The sequence below is a fragment of the Seriola dumerili genome, unplaced genomic scaffold (genome assembly GCF_002260705.1).
Source record: "Seriola dumerili isolate Sdu_G_001 unplaced genomic scaffold, Sdu_1.0 BDQW01000258.1, whole genome shotgun sequence".
Taxonomy (NCBI): Eukaryota; Metazoa; Chordata; class Actinopteri; order Carangiformes; family Carangidae; genus Seriola; species Seriola dumerili.
The window spans coordinates 1554784-1572689 of NW_019174513.1; the positions used below are offsets into that span (position 1 = coordinate 1554784).

Below are 17906 nucleotides of genomic sequence, written 5' to 3' on the forward strand. Positions count from 1 at the left end.
CCACACTTCTCCACAGGAGGTTAAAACATACTACAACAAGGGGCAGTTAAATTGCATTAAAGCCATGATCTCCATTTAAAAAAAATAAATTTTACCTGATAATTATGCAAATTCATACAGAAATGCACACCAAAATCTCATCAGATTACCAACTCCATATGATGAATGTCCATTGTTGTTCTTCACCTTGCACCTTGATCAAAGCAGGACTGATTTTGGCAAAGTGAAAATAGCCACTGTGGTATCATAATGGATAGAACAGAATAAGAAATGAACAATATTTGTAAGAAATCAAATGTTTTAATTACATTTCTGTGTTAACAGTACTGTCTGTGAATCATACACATTTGTTTTCAGTGAGTGGTGATATTGGATTTTACAGATTAATAAATCTCCATTTTTGTAAGAAATCAAATGCATTCATGACATTTGGGTTTCACTATAATTGGCATGTAGTGAGATACACATTTCCCTCAATATACATATAAATGAGACATAAAAATGAGACAAACAGATTATTTTTTAAAACACTGCACCCTGGTATGATTTTGCAAGGTCTGTTTAGCAGTTGCACTGCACCTTACATACAAATTGGAGTACCCGTCTGTTTACTTTTAGGAAAATTGTCTATTAAGGTATGAAAATTGAAGTGATTTTATTCCATTGTAACCTCATCTGTTTTGATATATGAGATCTTATCATTTCACTGTACTGGCGTAAACACCACACATTATCATACAATATAATCAACTTGTCTGCCACTTTGAAAATTATGAATTTTGACAAGACCTCTATAAGCTATGGATCATCAAAGAGCTCTTTTCACATGCACTTTTGGTGAGACACTGGGAAGCAATAATAGATCCTCTGTGTGCACAAGCTAGCTGCTTTAGCTGTTACTCACACAATAAAACTGTTTGTATGATTAATATCCACAATTTTTCTGCAAGGAACCAAAAGTTACACAAATAGTCATTTTAGTAATAATAAGTGTAAATTCTCTGTACCGTATTTTACAAAAAGGTTTTACTGTCACAAAAGCATTTCAAGAGCCTCAGTACCAGAAGCATAAGAAGTGACATTTAGTGTATTTAGTGCAGATAATTACAAAACAGGTTGGTACAATGTCTAGTGGAACAACAGAGTAATGCAGCAGTACTGTTGTTAAAACTGAGCCCAAGACCAACAGGTGGCCTTATTATTAAGACGCAAACACATACAATATCACCAACATTTGTGTCTGTTTTTGACTCTTAAATACAATTTAGTGGCTCCTGTTGCCAGAAGTGTGGTACTTTCAAAAATGCATTTGTCTCAGACTAGTCTTTACTATAGTCAGTTAAAGATCACACCTATTTTAAGACTGGAGAAATGGAAAGAAAATGAGAACTCAAAAAACTCCCAGATTCTAATGTAGTGGGTGTTCAGATAGTGAAAGTGACACAGAACAGTTGAAGACATCTCTAACGCAAGGAAATCACAAAAATTGCATTAAGGCAAGTGAAAAAGATTGATAAAATAATGGAAATGCCAAAAAATGACAGAAAAAAGACACATTGAGCAATATAAAGATAAAGAATTGGTGACAAAGTCTTAAAACTATGGCAAAATCTATGGAGTGCAGCATCATTTTAACATACACAGACACTGTGATTACCATGTTTTTAGGACTGTGTCAAAATTGCACACAAGTAAAGTGATAAAAAACTGCTTTGCTTATAAATCACTTAGGCTGCCAAGAGCTGAAATGATCTAGACAATCAGTTTATGAACTCCAGGCCTCAAACTGATTCAGTTCTACAGTAAAGAAAATGTCTGTGTGTCTCTGCAAACCTAAACGCTGAAATGTGTAAGAGCAATGTTGGTTGCACTCATTTATGTAGCGCAGAAAAGCAATCTCCTCTATAACAGTGAAGACACATTCTTGTTCACAAAGTCTGAATCACACAGACATGCTATTTTGATCTTTGAGAAATAAAAACCATGTTTCTTTCCCTTTCGGGCTGCAGCAGGCACTCCCACATCCTCAAAATCACTGGAACAATGGTGAGGATTTGTCAAAGAAACGAGATACACCTGTTCAGTATTTATAATAAAAGTGAGACGTGAAAAGTTTGTTTGTCTGAAAAGTAAAGATCTCAGCTGCAGCCTACATGGTCATATCCACGATGCTGAGTTGGTAAAATAATTCCTCTTCCCTCTGGAGATCTCTGTTCCTCGGAGGTGAGCTGGCCTGCTGCAGCAGAACCCAGTTGCTTCTCCTCTCCTTTCCTCTATCAACCACCAACTCCATCTGTTTTCTAGAGACACTTCCTATCCCTTGCTCTTTCTCCCCTCAGTGTCTGAACCTGTAGGAGATGGGCAAGAGCAGGTTATTCTTCTTTAGCGCCTGCACCCTGCTGAGTGTCTCCTCATCGAGGGCAGTGTAGCAGCGCCGGGCGTAGTCCAGCAGCTTCTCTTTGGATGGGTCAAACTCACCCACCTCCGCCACCTTCTCTGGGGCAACTAGCAGCAATTCAGCAATGGGTGTGGTGGAAGCCACTGTGTTGCGGTCCACACCATGGATTTGGAAGGCTTTGGACATATTTTTCAGACGCTGGTATGTAAGCAGGATTTTCTTGTAGCGAAACAGCACTCCAGCAGCATCTTTTACTGAAGAATAAGTGTGAGCAAGAGACTTAGCTACAGCAGCCTCATAACAGATTATGGTAAATAATGACACTGAAATGTTGAATTATGTCACATACCTCTCTGCCGCTCTCTAGGGACTCGGAAGACTCGCCTTCTCTTTAACTGGTGTCTATTGCTGTTAATGGTGTCTGACATTACATCTTCCCCTGATATCATTTCTTCCTCCTCAAGGTAGCCGTCCTGCTCCAAGTAGTCGTCAGATTCTCCCAGGAGTGAAAGGGAATCTGATAAAACAAAAAAATTATCTCCATAACCAAAACCAGTCAGTAAAAGCCACATGTATAAAACATTGATTTTATTAGATTAATTAGGGTGATACAGAGCTTTATGCCATTTGATTCATATTACCTGGACCTATGTTGGCATGTCCACTCATTTCATTCATGGATGACCTTGTAGCACTGTTGCTGTTGCCACTGCTGCCGCTGGCTGTGGTACTGGGAGTACTATGACTATGGCCTTGCAATAGGGCCTGGGATTGTGTAGAGTTGAACAAAGCATTCATAGAGGCAAGCTGATTGGTTAGTGGACTGGACACATGGTTTTTGGAAGGCACCATAGTTGGAGGACCAGGCCTTCGCTGGATAAACTGACGTGACGGGAAATGCTGTGCATCTGACTTCTGTTGCTCTGTAAAGAGAAGGCAGCCATAAAAATTGAGACTCTGCAATGAGCTTCATAGACTTAATAAACAATAAATAGGCCATACTAGAGTACAACCATATCTAACCATGGCCGGGAAGCTTGATTTAACAGTAAGTGCACGAATATTTGTTTTTACCAGCAGAACGATCTTCCTCTCTTCTTGCCCTCCAGTTGAAGCGTCTGGACTCATAACCTAGAGAGAGCCAAATGCCAAAAGGTAAAAATTTGTTTTCCATTCTGAAAGACTTGCCTTGCAAGAGTTCTGTTTCGAATCAGCCACCTCTCAAATTTTTGTTGGATAGGTTATCATCTCACACCTGTCCCCTGTCCTCACCGTTACTATACTGGCTCTGACTCTGCTCCTGTCCCTGGCTCTTTGTGGAAAAGATGAAGCGGTCGAGCTGGCATCGGAGGAAGTCCCTCTCCTCTTCCAGGTCCTCAATTCTTTTCTGCAGCCAAGAGTTTTTCTCCAGAGAGATCTGTAGCTGGGTCCGCAGGTTGGTGATCACCATGTATGAGTTGTTGACTGGAGACGGGCCAGCTGATGGGGGTGAATCTAAGGACAAATAGGATAGTTTGGGAAATCAGAGCTATTATTAAGAAACTTTGTGTGAACCAGATGTAAATACATTGATCCTGTCACTCACCATCAAAATTCTGATCACTCTGGTTGAAAAAGCCTTGCTGCTCAAAGTTGCTCTCCTCATAGGGGATGGCAATTTCATAAGCATCCTCGTTTTTTGGAGCTGAGAAGAGAAAATATGCATAGCAAGGAATTGTTGAGCTTGACCTAAAGGCAGGACAATAATACCATTACTCGGAGCTTTTAAAATCTTACTCTGCAGGTGGAGTGAGCCTGCGTGGCTCTTGGATGTGGAAGCAGCATCAGTCCTGTTTCCGTCCTCCATCTCATAGCCCAGACAAATGTTAGATTAGTTTACGGTTTTAAAGAAATGTCATCAGGCTACGCATGTGAACCAACAGGGACATTTCACACTAATGCACTGTAGAGACTTCGTCACACAAATATATTATGCTTATGTAGGCACAGGCACAGGTCATCGGTAGGCTTTCATAACGTGGACTGTCGTACTTTAGGCATCCACAGACAGCCAGCAAACCAAAGCTAATTTTATTATGTGACGCTCCGGTCATGCACGTATAAACTGAAGCAGTTAAACGGGATGTGTTACTGAAATACAAGTTTGTAGCGGCCTGGTAATGTCCTCAGTAGAATGCGAGATTAGCTCCACACTATGTTAGCCTCATGTAATGTTAGCAAAAATGTAGCTGCGAATATAAAATTACAATCCCCTTCTTTCTATACACTCCATTGTTTAATACCGTCACTCAGACATTACCAGAATCTCTATGCTACAAATATATTCTGCAGAAATTGGTACATACCACTTTACGTTTGTAATAACTTAATCGTGTACATGTAATAAGTCGTTATTACTCTGTCATATCTCCATTTCTCGAGTTCATCTGCTAGCTAACAAGCTAACAATAACAATTATCGCTCTTTTATTTTTTTAACACTCTCTTGCGTCATTTCCGGATGTAATAAAATTAATGAACGTCCTTGGTAAACGGTACTGATTGAAAAATAAGTACTGCAGAGGCTTTCATTGTGAAGTTTTTCCGTAGCTTGTGACAGTATTTTGAGCGACGAGGCTTTTTAAAGTGCATGTATGATAATATATATTTAAAAATCATTTTGGGAGGAGTAAACTTACATATTCAGGGACAGTTTTCAAATATTTGATAAATAACATTAGCATTAAACTAATCTGCTAAGACAAAATATGCACTGAGGCAACAATGAAACATTGTCCACTATCAGCTGTGACATCAGGACACCAGTAAAACTGCAGGACAGGTAGAACAGGTGACGAGGTGTCAGGTTTCAGTGCCGACTGCTGGCTTCTCATAGAGCAGATCCGGAAGACTCAAAACACACGGTTTCCATTGTAAACACCTTTAAATTTTGTATATTCAGCAAACTGGTGACGTAAAGGTAAGTATTTTTGGCGATTTTGTTCTCACTAAAAATGAATTCGTAAATATGTAAACTTTGCTGCCTTGTTTTTAGTCTGCATAGAGAAAAGGTTTAGCACGCGACAGGTGTGGCACCTGTTTTTACTGTTGACTGTGTAAGAAAACAGAAACCAGTATTGAAAATAGTTTCAAGTTATTTTAAAAATCACTTTATGTGTGCTTTGGGTGTAGAAAGAAAATGCTATTGGCCTATATAACTTTTTATTTGATAATTTCCATTTATTAGTTTATAATGTTTTTTCTTTTTATTGTGGAGTCTGAAGATATTTGATACGAATTGAAACGTCCTAAACTCAAGGTGACATTTCCATATAACATCTTCCCCTTTCTTCTTCAGTGCAGCCATGGCACCCAAGTATGATGGCGTGTCCCACTGTAAACTGGCGCTGGTGTTTGCTGTTCTGATGGACCTGCTGGGTGTGATATCCCTGCTGCTGGGGGTGTTTGCTCCACTGGAGATCCAAGGGCAAGACTTTGGGGATCTGCTAGTTTACTCAGGAGCTTTGCTGGTGCTTATGTCCCTGGCAGGCTGGGTCATGTGGTATAGTGGCAACATTGAGGGTCTGACCTCCAAAAAGGAATTGGGGGGAACTGTGGGTGGAGCTGTGGACCGCCTTGCCCGCTCCCTGAGCCGCAGAATACGGCTCCCTAGGACTCACAGCAGCCCAACATAAGAGGTGGCGCCAAAACATCCCCAAAACTGACTATGACTGCTGTTACATGAAGCGATGTGCCTAACAGGCAATACTGCCTGAGGCAAAGGAGTGTCATTGTTGTTATTTCTCTTGTGGAGTTAACCAACACCTGATGACTCAACAGATGAGACATGTTTTCATAAAGAAAACTGGAAGAATTTGTATCTCTGCTTAATAACTTATGTGGACTACATTCCAGATTATAATGTAATGTGCACTGATATACATTCCTTGTATATGAAAATTAAAAAGATTAATCTGCAGTGTTATATTTCAGTCAATTTTGTCATGAGTCATTCATTCATCTATGGACTGTTCTGTTTGCGTTGTGCTGCTGCACCAGATTGTGGCAATACTACTCAGAACGAAAGTTACTACAGTAACCATGAAAGACATTTTTAATGATAATAATGTTTGGACACAGTTGGAGTCAACACCAATACTCAAGTCACAGTCCAAGAAGGATAAGGAGCTGTTATGACATCAGCAAGTGTGTGCAAACTTGTAATTGCACATACTGTAAATACTGCAAATGAAAGAATTTCTCTCCCTTATTTTACAAAACAGACTGAAATCAAATGAAAACATAAAACAAATGAAGACACCAAAAGCATTTCATGCCATTCAAAAAAAGACATCAAGCAAAGAGCTGATGGAGAAAATAAATAATTTCTAAGGACAGGCACTGACATTGTTCATTTAGGAGATGGGATATCAGACACACATATGTACAAACATTTATAATGTGCAGTTATTTGTTATTACTCCACATGCAATGTGGAAGGGTAGAGTTTGAGTAAATGCGTCAGAAATTGCAAAAATACACATCACAAAAGTTATCACCAGTCTCAATGCAGCATCAGAAGATGAGATCAAAAGGGTCTGATTGACTTTTCACTGAGAGAAGAGTAATAGAAGACTAATACCAGTTTCCAGTTCACAGTTTACAACAAGGTCTGTACACAGCAGCTTCAAGAACAGACACATAATTAAGTTAAACTTTATGATGAAAATATGAAATATCTGGTGCTCTTGGTGGAATAACGATGTGAACGACAACTCTGCATGTTCTTTAAGAAGCAGTAGAACAATGTATCAGAAAGCTATATGCCAGTGAAACTAAATGCATTGTTAGTGCAAAGGTAAAATTGATCTGAATTACTGACCCATTATACAGTATTGATATAAAATCAGGTGAAGGAACAGAGTAAGGCATCATCATCCATTAGGATGATCCAGTCAAAGGATAGATGTACAAAATGAATGAGGTAAACAAAGAGGAAACCGTGTGAATCCTATATTTCTCTTAAAGGATACTTTTAATGCTGCCACACTGAGACGATGGTTCATTCAGTTCCATGAAAGCACCATTTCCAATGTTGTCTCTAGCTTTGCTTGTGAACAGTATTCCTCTGCTTCATCTTGATCCTATTCCAAAGCGCAGAACTAGGAGATGAATAATATCAGAGGGCAGGGCTGGGCACAGCAGGGGTGGGATTCTGCCAAATGATCATGTGACTGCGTTCAGACCGTTGAGGTGTAGCTTGGGACAACTCAACTGATTCGTCACTTGCATCATCTCCTGGGGAAGTAAATGGCTCATTTAGGCATTTAATAAACTAAGCACTGACTAAAAAGTAAAATCAATTCAACACGCGATACAAAACTGACAGATTCAAATAAGTTGACAAAACAATGGGATTTTCCAGTTCTTAAACTCACCAATTCTGAAGTTGATGTAGCCCTCTCCTCCGCTGAGGATAAGCTGAGAGGTAGTAACAGTGTTGCTGCCAGGAGAGGTCATCAAACAACCTATAAGACACAGACAAATACAGCATTCGCCTGCTTTCTGAAGGATCTCTCTGAATTAACAAGTTATTGAAAATGTTTAGCATATTTCAGTTACTGCTATAATATTCTTACCAGGTGCAGCAATGATGAATCTGACAGCTTGTCTGTGTCCATGGTAACACAGCTGGGCAGATGCAAAGGAGCAATATGGGATGGAAACAGCTTCTGAGGCTGTGGACAGTTATGGGTACAGGTCATACTTGTTAGAGCACATTTTGGGCCAAATGAAATTCAAGCATCAATCAATACTCTCAGTCTAAATAAAACTCACTTATGGATAATGGGATGGAGAAAATGGCACCACCTCCAGTACCCACCCACAGACGGCCAGAAATGACTGTGAGAGACGAGATCTGGAGTGGTGAGAGTGTCAGGAAGGGTTGGCCTGCAGAAGGTGACAGAAATGTGTTTTAAAGCTGTTTAGCGGGAAAGAGCTCTAAGCAGTCTGACACAAATAAGAAAAATAAAAATTTATTTTCAATTCAAACTGGGTATAAACACAGCAAATAATAAATGTTCATCACAACCAGTCAACAGTATCGTTTTGAGCTAAAACATGATGCTTTTTCTTTAGATGCTGTAAATTGCAGAGGCCCACTGTACATGTCCAACTGTATATACATTTAAAATTGATTAGTAATAAAAATAAAAAGTTACAGCTTCAGCACCTAATGTTTTAGTGACCAAAGCAGTAAAATCAACTTCCTGCAGTGGCCGTCCAGTGGACCAGTCAAACAGTCTGAGGATTGGGTCAAGTCGACAAGATGTCCAGACACCACTTCCACCAGCACACAGGAAACGAACCTGCTGCTCATTGCGTTCAGAGACTGAGAATGTTTGCTGTAAAGTAAGATCAGGGATAATGTTGGTGAGTTCAAAGATGATGTGAGCATGAGACATGAACAATGTTGGTAATTCCTCTGTTTCTTACCTCAACCTTCTTGCTGTCAATGTCAACCACATGGACTCGGTTCCAATATCCCACCCACAAGCGGCCACCTTTTGCGAGGCAGCAGCGAATGGGCTGCAAAGGGTTTGATCCAAGTGGCATCACTGAGTGTGACTGCAGATTCCACCCACCTGTCAATCACAGCACTTATTACTTGTAAGTCACAAAACACTGACTATGTGAATCACGCAAAATGGAGACAGATTCCCCTTGACAGTCAGATATAACTATAAAGAAACAGAAAAACCATTACCTGAGCTGTGTGAGAAAAAGGCTAATGTCCCATCAGCTAACCCAGCTACCACTTGACCCTGGGAACATCTGTGAGATTGAGTCAACATAGAGTATATCGTTTTCATTTCTGGATTAAATTACTCAGTGGCACATTATGACACGGGCAATAATTAAATGCTAATACTTAAATACTAATTCACATGTGGTTGAAGCACAGAGCAGACAACTCACGTGAGTGAATGAACACCCTCTGAGAGGGAAACAGACTGCAGACAGCGCCTCCTGCCAGCGGAGGCCGAGTGTACCAGTATACTGTGTGAGAGAGAAGCAGTGGGAGAAAGAAGAGGATGGAAAAAAAGAGAGAGAGGGAGTCAGTCAGAATGCTTTGCCAACAAGTATTTTACTCACAGACAGTGTTTTTTTTAAGTGAGCTGCTTATTCAGCAGGCACTACCTTCCTTCCTGAGTTCCAATCCACACAGTTCCAGCAGTGTCACCTGACAAAACAAGACAAGAAAGATTGCTTCAAAGAAAAAGCTAAGCAAGCAGTGTTGACCTTTCACTGTTTCCAGTAAAATATCAGTATGGTATGAAGGGATAATAAAAGTACACATTAGACATGTTGCCTGTAGGCAGCTGCTGTAGCCCATTGTACTGGCACTGACCTATGGGAGGCACAGCACAGATGCAGAGTGCAGGAGCTGTGGGAGGGAGGCTGAACTGATCCAGTACTGTGTTGGACCGTGCTGGATCAATCACTGTAATATCACTGCTGGAGGCAGGACCAGAAACTACCCACACAGAACACTGGCAGAGAAGGACGGATATGGAGTTTGGAAAGATGAGTGGCATGAAACTTGTTCCTGGGCTGTGTTAGTTATGGTTGGATGGCACTGAACATGTACATGGTGATTAGAGTGCGACTACGGTCGCTATTTAACCAGGATAATGACAGACTTACTGTGGCCTCTCCTGAGATCTCAGGTGCGACTGCAACTGCACAGTTCAGCTGAAAAAAAGTTAGGAACCATGTTGAACTGTACCACGGGTATCACGTGAAGTCTTATGGGTTTATATGAATATTTCAGTGGCAAGATTTACCTTTGCAGTGGAGTCTCTTTGATCCAACAGTCTGAGCTGCACTAGAACAGGCACATCTTTAGACTCTGGAACAGGTTTATGGGACTCCTGCAACAATGACATTTAATCACCAGTATATTAAGAGGATTGTGGATATGTATATATGTCTGTGTATGTTAAATTCTCTGTAGTACGTCCCTGGTATAGCTTGCTTAATGTTAACAGTGGATTAAAGACAAACCATTTTCCTTGGTTTGGTTAAAAAGAAAAATAAAGGCTAATATCAAAACCAGGAAAGTTTTCAGCCCATTTGTCTTATATACTCTTCTACATTCTGTTCTACATACCTGTGTATTTGCCAGTGGTGTGCTCCAGCCATGCATCTGCTGTTTTCCCAGGGTTTCCCAAATGTGGGAGCGAATTTCTCTGTAGAGCTCCCTCCTCCTGACACGAGGTGAGAGAGCAGCAGGAGAAGCAGACCTATAGAGGGTGGTCCAAGTGTTTATCAGCTTTACTGATTTTCAAAATCATTCAATTTTGTTGCAAATAATAATGTAAACGGAAGCGCATATGCAGGAGTGAAATGGCCAGAGACAGTTGCTTACTCAGCCTGAGTCTGACTGACAGCCGGTAGCTGTGGAGATCCCAGAGGGGAGCGAGTCAGTGATGGGGAATGTGGCAGGGCGAATGCAGAAGCAGGAGGTGGGATTAAGGGTTCCTTGGATAGGCCAAACAAGCGGTTGAACCTTTAATAAAGAAACAATTATCAATATTTTATACAGACCATAAAACCACTGTCTGACTACTAACATGTTACCAAACTTTCAATTACATTGCACACTTGTTTATTTCAATCCCACGGTCTTGTCCACCTACTGCCAAGTGGTTTTACTGACAGATATAGTATGAATCCAAACACATGAATGATTCTTCTTTCTGAGAAATGTATTGCTCAGCTGACACTGTTTACCTTTTCAAACACTCAAAACACTCACTTTGCCTTACAGCACTCTTAAAGAGCAGTTTGCTTTTTTTGCCCTTGTTTTCTGCATTTTCAAGTAAGTGAAAGTTACTTTTATAGTCGTTACTTTGGTGACTCTGGAGACCATGGTTCCCACTAGTTTTGTAATTGATATTTTAATGTCTGACAACAGGTTGCTGTATCAACAGAAGGTCAAGGCAACTTAGCGAATTTCACATCTTGATATTGTGGAAATCATGCAAAATTCAACTTCCCTATTAGTTTTTCTGTACGTCATATTGTTTCCGGGTTGTTTTAAGGAACCTGTTCTGTTTTATCCTCTGGCACAGAGCAGCACAGGCCCAGGTCAGGCCACCACTGTCATTTTGGGGAGCAAAGCTGCACCTGTGAACGTTTAGTGTGTAATGAGGACAATGAGATGAGATGAGAGATAATAAAAACACCTACTTTCTCCAAACACTTGATCTTTTGTCCTCTGTTAACCTCTCTTCCTTTGTTGCTCTGTAAAAAAAAAAAACACTAAATGAGATTGGATGTAAAAACCTGATGCAAGCTGTGTTGGCCCAAATGTTAAACTCTCTTGGAAAAGACTTTAAAATTGAATGAAACAACAGAGCAAAAAAAGTATATGCTACTATTTAGATTAGTTACCTGATTGTCTGACTACGTCTCACTGCCTCCTGCAGCTCAAACAGACGCTGCTTGTACTGGTTCTTCTCCATAACAACACGAGCCATTTCAGAACGAGAGAAGTGCCGCGTGGATGCGAGAAGAGAAGCCTGAATACAGAGAGGCCATTTAATGGAGAACATGTATCAGTCTCACACATCATTATATAATGAGCAGTTAATGGATTTACAAAAAAGCTTCACCAATGCAGTGTTACAGCAGATTGTTACAACAGTTTGACAATGACAATATCTCCTTACATCAGGATCCTCTGATTGGCATCTTTCCAGTTCTTTGCGAAGTCTATGAAAAACAGTGGAACATCAGTATGCTATAATAAATGCAATAATTTTTCCACAAAGTCAAACAATTTCATTAATTGTTTGATGATTTTAAAACATGGAGAATATCAAAAACAATCTTCTGCACCTCTTAGTTTCCTCCTCCTTCTCCTTCATCCGCCCCTCTAATCGTGAGACCGTTTCCTGAAGAGAGGTCACCTCCAGTTTAAGAGCTGAACGGTCATCAGTCAGCTCCACTACCCGAGATATCAAAGTTTTGCGGGCAACTTCTACTAACTCACTGAAAAACAAAGAAACAGAGCTAGAGTTGAATATTTCATTATGAAGAAACTGACAATCCCTTTGGTAAACAGATTAAACATTTCAAACAAATTAGTGACTGTAATATTTTCCCCTTTGACTTCATTTGTTTCAAGCGTTTGGAAAACCCCTGTGCTCGAAAATCACACAGAACTCAACAGGATCATAGAAATTAAACATAGTACTCACTGTGTGACTTTCAGTTCCTCATGATGAGAAAGAATCTCCTCAAACTGGTCTGCACTGCCTACACAGAAAAAAAGGATCAAACAAATGATTGAATACAGATGCACACCCTTTACAAAACTGAAAAGCAATATACACTTGGTCTAAATGTTAGTATTTTCTCTGCATTCATACCCAAGAAGAAGTTACTCTACATGGGATGATGCTAAACAAGTAAAGCTGCATGAAACCTCAAGCAAGAAAACCCTTTTCACTTATGTACTTGCACTACATGTTAGCAGAGCTGAAATTGTTTCACAGCGTTGCCAGATTTTTTTTTTTTTTTTTTTTTTACAAACCAGCCTACTTTGTGTCTATGATCATTTAGTTTGAAGCTTTATAAAACAACATGGGCATTGTTACTGAGATTTTTGTTTTTATCTGCAGCCATGAGGGGTCACAAAATCATAACGAGGTAATTCCTGAGCAGTTAGTATTTTGTAACTGTTAATGAAACCTCTGGTTAAGATGAAGAGAAAGTACATCAACCAGTTTGTGACAAATGTCTAGAAATGTGTCTTTATATGAATTTAATTTACCTCTGACACTGGCCCCTCGGTCTACACTCTCCACATAATCCCGACTCAGCTCAGACAGTTCAGAAAACACAGAGTCAGTGTTGCGTAGCTCCCACTCCATACTATCTTCTTCCACCTCCTCCTCCTCCTCAACTTTTTCATGCGTGTTTCCCTCTTCTACTTTGTGTTCCTTCTCTTCCTCCTTCTCCTCCCTCATCTCATCCTCCAAACTGGCCTCCAACTCATCTCTCAGCGGCTCCTCAGTGTCAGGTCTAACTGGGGTGCTGATGACGATAACGATGATGTTGACGGCAAAGAATAAGAAATATGAGAAAATACAAGAATGCTCGATGTGCCGTGTGTGCACATGTTGATCACCTAAAGAGAGCTTTTTTTAGTTAATGATTACATCATTGATTGACATATTTCCTACCCAGAGCTTCAACTGACACAAATTAGTTTATGTTTTCAGATTATTACCTTGCATCCACACAGCCATGAAACTGTGCCAGCTCAGGAGTGGAGCTTATGATATCACTGACAAAATGATCCGGGTCGGACTTCACTGCAATGTCAATCGTCTTTTTTTCTTTGGCTACTAGATCTTCCAGACATGGGGGGCCAGAGTGTGAATGTGGTCTTTGAATCATCTGTTAAAAAAAAACAAACAAAAAAAACAAAAAACACTACAGCTACTTATCTGCCAAAGTCTTGATCTATTAAAATTGAATTGAATTGAAATATAGATGTGAAAAAGTGAGACTCTGTTTACCTTTTCATTAATACTGGATTCTGACAAAACTTCGTTGGACGGAAATTCAGCATTCTTGGGACGCACATGATTCCTGAATGTAACACGCAGTGTGACACACAAACAAAAAGTCACCTGAATAAACAGTATCATTGTGTGTTTTTCTTACACTTTGTACCACTTTGTTGCAGCACTTTTACCATTACTGAATTACACCCTGTGACTTATGATCAGCACATACCAACAAGCTTAAAAAGGTGAAATTGCAGAGTTCTGGCTAATGAGCTAATCATTTCCATAAATACCTGATTTAAAATCAATGAAGCATAGAAAAAATATGACTGAGAACTAAACTTTTACATTTACGAAATGGTCTCAAACTGCCATTTTAAGTTGATATACTTTTCTTTGTATAAGGCAAACAGAGATATTGCTACAGTACTGTTATATATGCAGTAGTTAAATATTAGATAGCATGTAGCAATGAGGACAAACTTAGAGTGGAATTTCTTGAATTTGTTGTTGGCTACAGCCCAAAGTAGCTCAGATATGGTTCACGATATAGCTGCTGTCATGGAATACCTATAGCTTTCCTATGAGAGGCATTATATACAGTATAAAAATTAGTTTTACATAAAAAAAGTAGTATGAACAACCTTAAAGGAGAATCTCTTTCAGAATCCTTTCTCCTTTCCAAAAGTTCCCGATAAGTGTGAGCCAACTAAAGGAGATAAGTGATAAGTGATATATAAGAAATAGAATAATGACAAAAAACAGCTAAATTTTGTATCACGCTGTCTGGGGATTCAACAGCACACAGGTTTGTAGACTAAACAGCAGTATCTGACCTTGTTGTGAGTATGCCTCAGTGTGCTCAGTTCTCTACTCAGATTTGCTTTCTGCTCCTCCAAGGCCACCACTGTGAGAAAACATAACAAATATAGCTTTACTTGTTAGCATCACTCGCGATAAAACAAGACACAGTCCTGATGTGTCTGATTAAGTATCATTGGAAACTTTGTAGACCCTAGCTTCTTCAGCAGCATTTAAAATGTATCTAGTCATGATATGCACAAGAAGGATGAATGACATCGAAAGGAGAAAAAAACAAAGATGAAAAGAAATGATTACGAGTTTGGCTAATATGCCATTTGACACAGTTAATATTCAAATGCTCACACTGATCAGCTTGCTCTCTTGCTTTCTTCTCTAGCTCTCTCCCTCGTCGTTCTATTTCCTTTTCCCTCCCCTTCATGGCTCTCCTCTCTTGTTCAATTTGGTCATCGAGCTCCAGATACCTCTAAAAAAATACAAAACAAAATGATTTAACAGCGTTGAGCACAGTTAAAAAGCTTTTTTTTTTTTTTTTTTTTAATTTTTAAAAACATGTAACCAAAATCATGCTATACCACACACACCGACCAACATCAGCATTTTCAAAATTCTATCAATCCTCACCTCTTGGCTATCTTTCCTCAGTGCTTTCTCTGCTTGGTATCTCTCCAGCAGCTCTTCTCGCTCAGCTCTCTCCCTCTCTGCCTCCTCCTCCCTGTCTCTCAGCTGGGCTTTGCAGCTGGCCAGCCCCTCCAGCACCCACACAAATATGGGTACCAGCGACTCCACCACACCTTCACCATAGGTCTCAATAACTGTCTGTGATGGTGCAGAGCAGGATAGTGAGAAACTCGGTATGTACAACCACATTTAAACAACCATTTCATTCAGAAAAACATGGCATTTTTTTCATGAAAACAATAATGGTATTTAAAAGAAAAATAACGTGACAAGATGCCTCACCTGTAGTTCTGAATACAGTTTTCCTGCCTCTTCACTCACAATGTTGGGGTCCAGCTCCACCTCCCCTGTCCCACACAAAACTCTCTCATTGCACTCCATCAGCCTATTATTTTTATCTGCTGTATTAACTGTCAAAATCGACTCAATGATCTTACAATTCTGTGGCAAAAAGTTCTCCTGACTACACTTCCTCACCAACTAATACGCTAGTGGAACCGGTTTTATATGGCTTTCTAACATTTTTGCTAACACCAGCACCACCCATCCTTAGCAACTTTATGTTCCATTTGTCCTTGACAAGGGAAGCATCCTCTTAGACTGCAGCCAGCTTGCTGTTTCTGTACTGTTGTTTATCTGTTCTCAGGGGGTGTCTTAGAGTCCATCCTGAAAAATAAAATAAAATATAATGATACGTAATGATAATCAATCTCTTCTGTACTGCTGCTAAGTTTAATAGCAAAAGGACAGACGAATGCTTTGTGCAATAATCAAGCTGAGACATGCATTTTTTCCCTGTCTAATTACAGTAGGATGATAATTGGTTGAACATGGTCATGTGGTTTTCTGCTGTTATAATCTCTGACTAAATGGTTTGTTTAACAGCAAACAAAAAACAAAGTATCTGCGCAGTAAGGATGAAATTTAAATTCCAATGGCTGATCTTCAGACAGGGTAAACACTAACAAAAAATTAATTAAAAGATCAGTAACTTGTTAGTGTTTAGGCTCATAGAGCAATGTAAACATACACTTTAGATTGTGCTCAGTCACGCATTCATGCCTGGATTTAGTTCCGGTTAAAGCCATATAAGCATTATCATGAGGAGTTGAAATGATTAGCTGATTAATTGATTAATCAATATGATCAATTCTCGATTGATAAATTCATCATTTTGTCTACAAAATAACAAAACACAGTGATAAAGTGCCAGAGGTAACAGATTGAATTTGTTTTTTCCAACCAAAAGATATTTTCTGTCAGTCAAATAATCGATCAATCAACCAATCCTTTCAGCCATACCTCAGACAAGCAATCTCAAAATGTCACATTGAGTGTCAGGAAACGGGATATTTTACAATTTTCTGACACCTCAAAGACAAAATTACTAATCTAGAAAATACACAGCAGGTTGTTGTTGAAAATAATAATTACTTTCAGCCTTAATTACAGTAACTACAGTACATATTTGGCAAGGTGTATCATGAAAGCTCAAAGTTGTGTTGGTTCTTACAATGGTTTTGTTTTTGATTTTAAGGTCTTGCCAGGGTGCTTTAAAGACCCCTTGACCTTTAACCTACATATGAAAGAAACATCTTCATGTTAAATATTTATGTATTTCCCGATCTCCTAAAACAATTACATAATGTACAGGGAGCAAACGAGGCGCGCGCGATAATGTATAGTGTGCTGTGTCGTGTGTGTGTGTGTGTGTGTGTGTGTGTCGTGTGTGTGTAACAGCACCACAAATAGCACACAGACATTCAAACAGTTACATGTAAACACACAAACATGACAGCGTAAAGACAGGGACAGGTTTTATAGGTCCATAATTAGCCTAATTAGCCTTCTCGGTTCGCTAAGAAGATGAGACTCTTGTATAGACATACTGTATGAATTAGTAACACGACTGACAGTGGACACCTTGAGAGATCTTTGGTAGCAAGTTTACAAAGCTGTGACTGTGCGCCAAGAAAACCGCCGAGTCGTCGCGCTGTTCGACTGCGGTTTGACAAACTTACCTTAACAGCGGACTCCTTGGTAACTTTAATTCCTCTGCCTCAAACTACAGAAAGTCCTACCGTTTTTCTTCTTGGACGGTCGATATCAATTGCACATAAACGAGTTTAAAGTAGGGGGTGTTGTTTGATTCTGACGGGCACATACAAGTTCTCAGGCTGGCCAATCAAAGCGCTGTTGTTGTAAACCGTAACCAATAGGCGACAAGCAGAGGCGGGACATGAATAGTTTTGCTTTCAAAAAGAAAAAAAAAGTTTCCTGAAACTTGAACTATGACATGTGACCAGAGGGCTGTCAGGTGATCTGAATAAAGCACGGCTCAGTATGTTACCTGTCCAAACGCCTTACATACCTGAGAGCTAGCTGGTTTCTTCACCTTTGCAACCCTAACTGATTACAATAGTTTGAGAAAGTTAACAA

At 39.7% G+C, this 17906-nt stretch overlaps 2 protein-coding genes across 3 annotated transcripts; both read right to left on the reverse strand.

Moving 5' to 3' along the window:
• Window positions 1–318: 318 nt before the first annotated feature.
• LOC111230185 (coiled-coil domain-containing protein 106-like) lies at window positions 319–4830 on the reverse strand. 2 transcript variants are annotated; one of them, XM_022756808.1, is made up of 8 exons: window positions 4744–4830; window positions 4175–4244; window positions 3984–4082; window positions 3671–3892; window positions 3473–3529; window positions 3040–3321; window positions 2748–2915; window positions 319–2652 (listed from the first exon to the last, which is right to left on the reverse strand). In XM_022756808.1, exons 2-8 carry the CDS (start codon window positions 4242–4244, stop codon window positions 2336–2338), a joined length of 1215 nt encoding a protein of 404 aa, XP_022612529.1. In that variant the 5' UTR covers window positions 4744–4830; the 3' UTR covers window positions 319–2335. The 2 variants fall into 2 exon arrangements, with proteins under 2 accessions (XP_022612529.1, XP_022612530.1); XM_022756809.1 differs by lacking the exon at window positions 4175–4244 and having other exon boundaries at window positions 4744–4810.
• Window positions 4831–6483: 1653 nt separating this feature from the next.
• Window positions 6484–17575, reverse strand: LOC111230181 (C-Jun-amino-terminal kinase-interacting protein 4-like). The gene is made up of 28 exons (XM_022756803.1): window positions 17489–17575; window positions 15750–16133; window positions 15411–15605; window positions 15132–15252; window positions 14801–14871; window positions 14609–14673; window positions 13974–14046; window positions 13682–13851; window positions 13223–13485; window positions 12648–12705; window positions 12286–12438; window positions 12117–12159; window positions 11839–11966; window positions 11635–11688; window positions 10811–10951; window positions 10553–10685; window positions 10227–10313; window positions 10087–10134; window positions 9791–9932; window positions 9580–9622; window positions 9358–9438; window positions 9146–9213; window positions 8875–9023; window positions 8612–8783; window positions 8215–8328; window positions 8016–8114; window positions 7815–7904; window positions 6484–7674 (listed from the first exon to the last, which is right to left on the reverse strand). The coding sequence occupies exons 2-28, from the start codon at window positions 15846–15848 to the stop codon at window positions 7556–7558; spliced, it is 2979 nt and encodes a 992-aa protein (XP_022612524.1). The 5' UTR covers window positions 15849–16133; window positions 17489–17575; the 3' UTR covers window positions 6484–7555.
• Window positions 17576–17906: the final 331 nt, after the last annotated feature.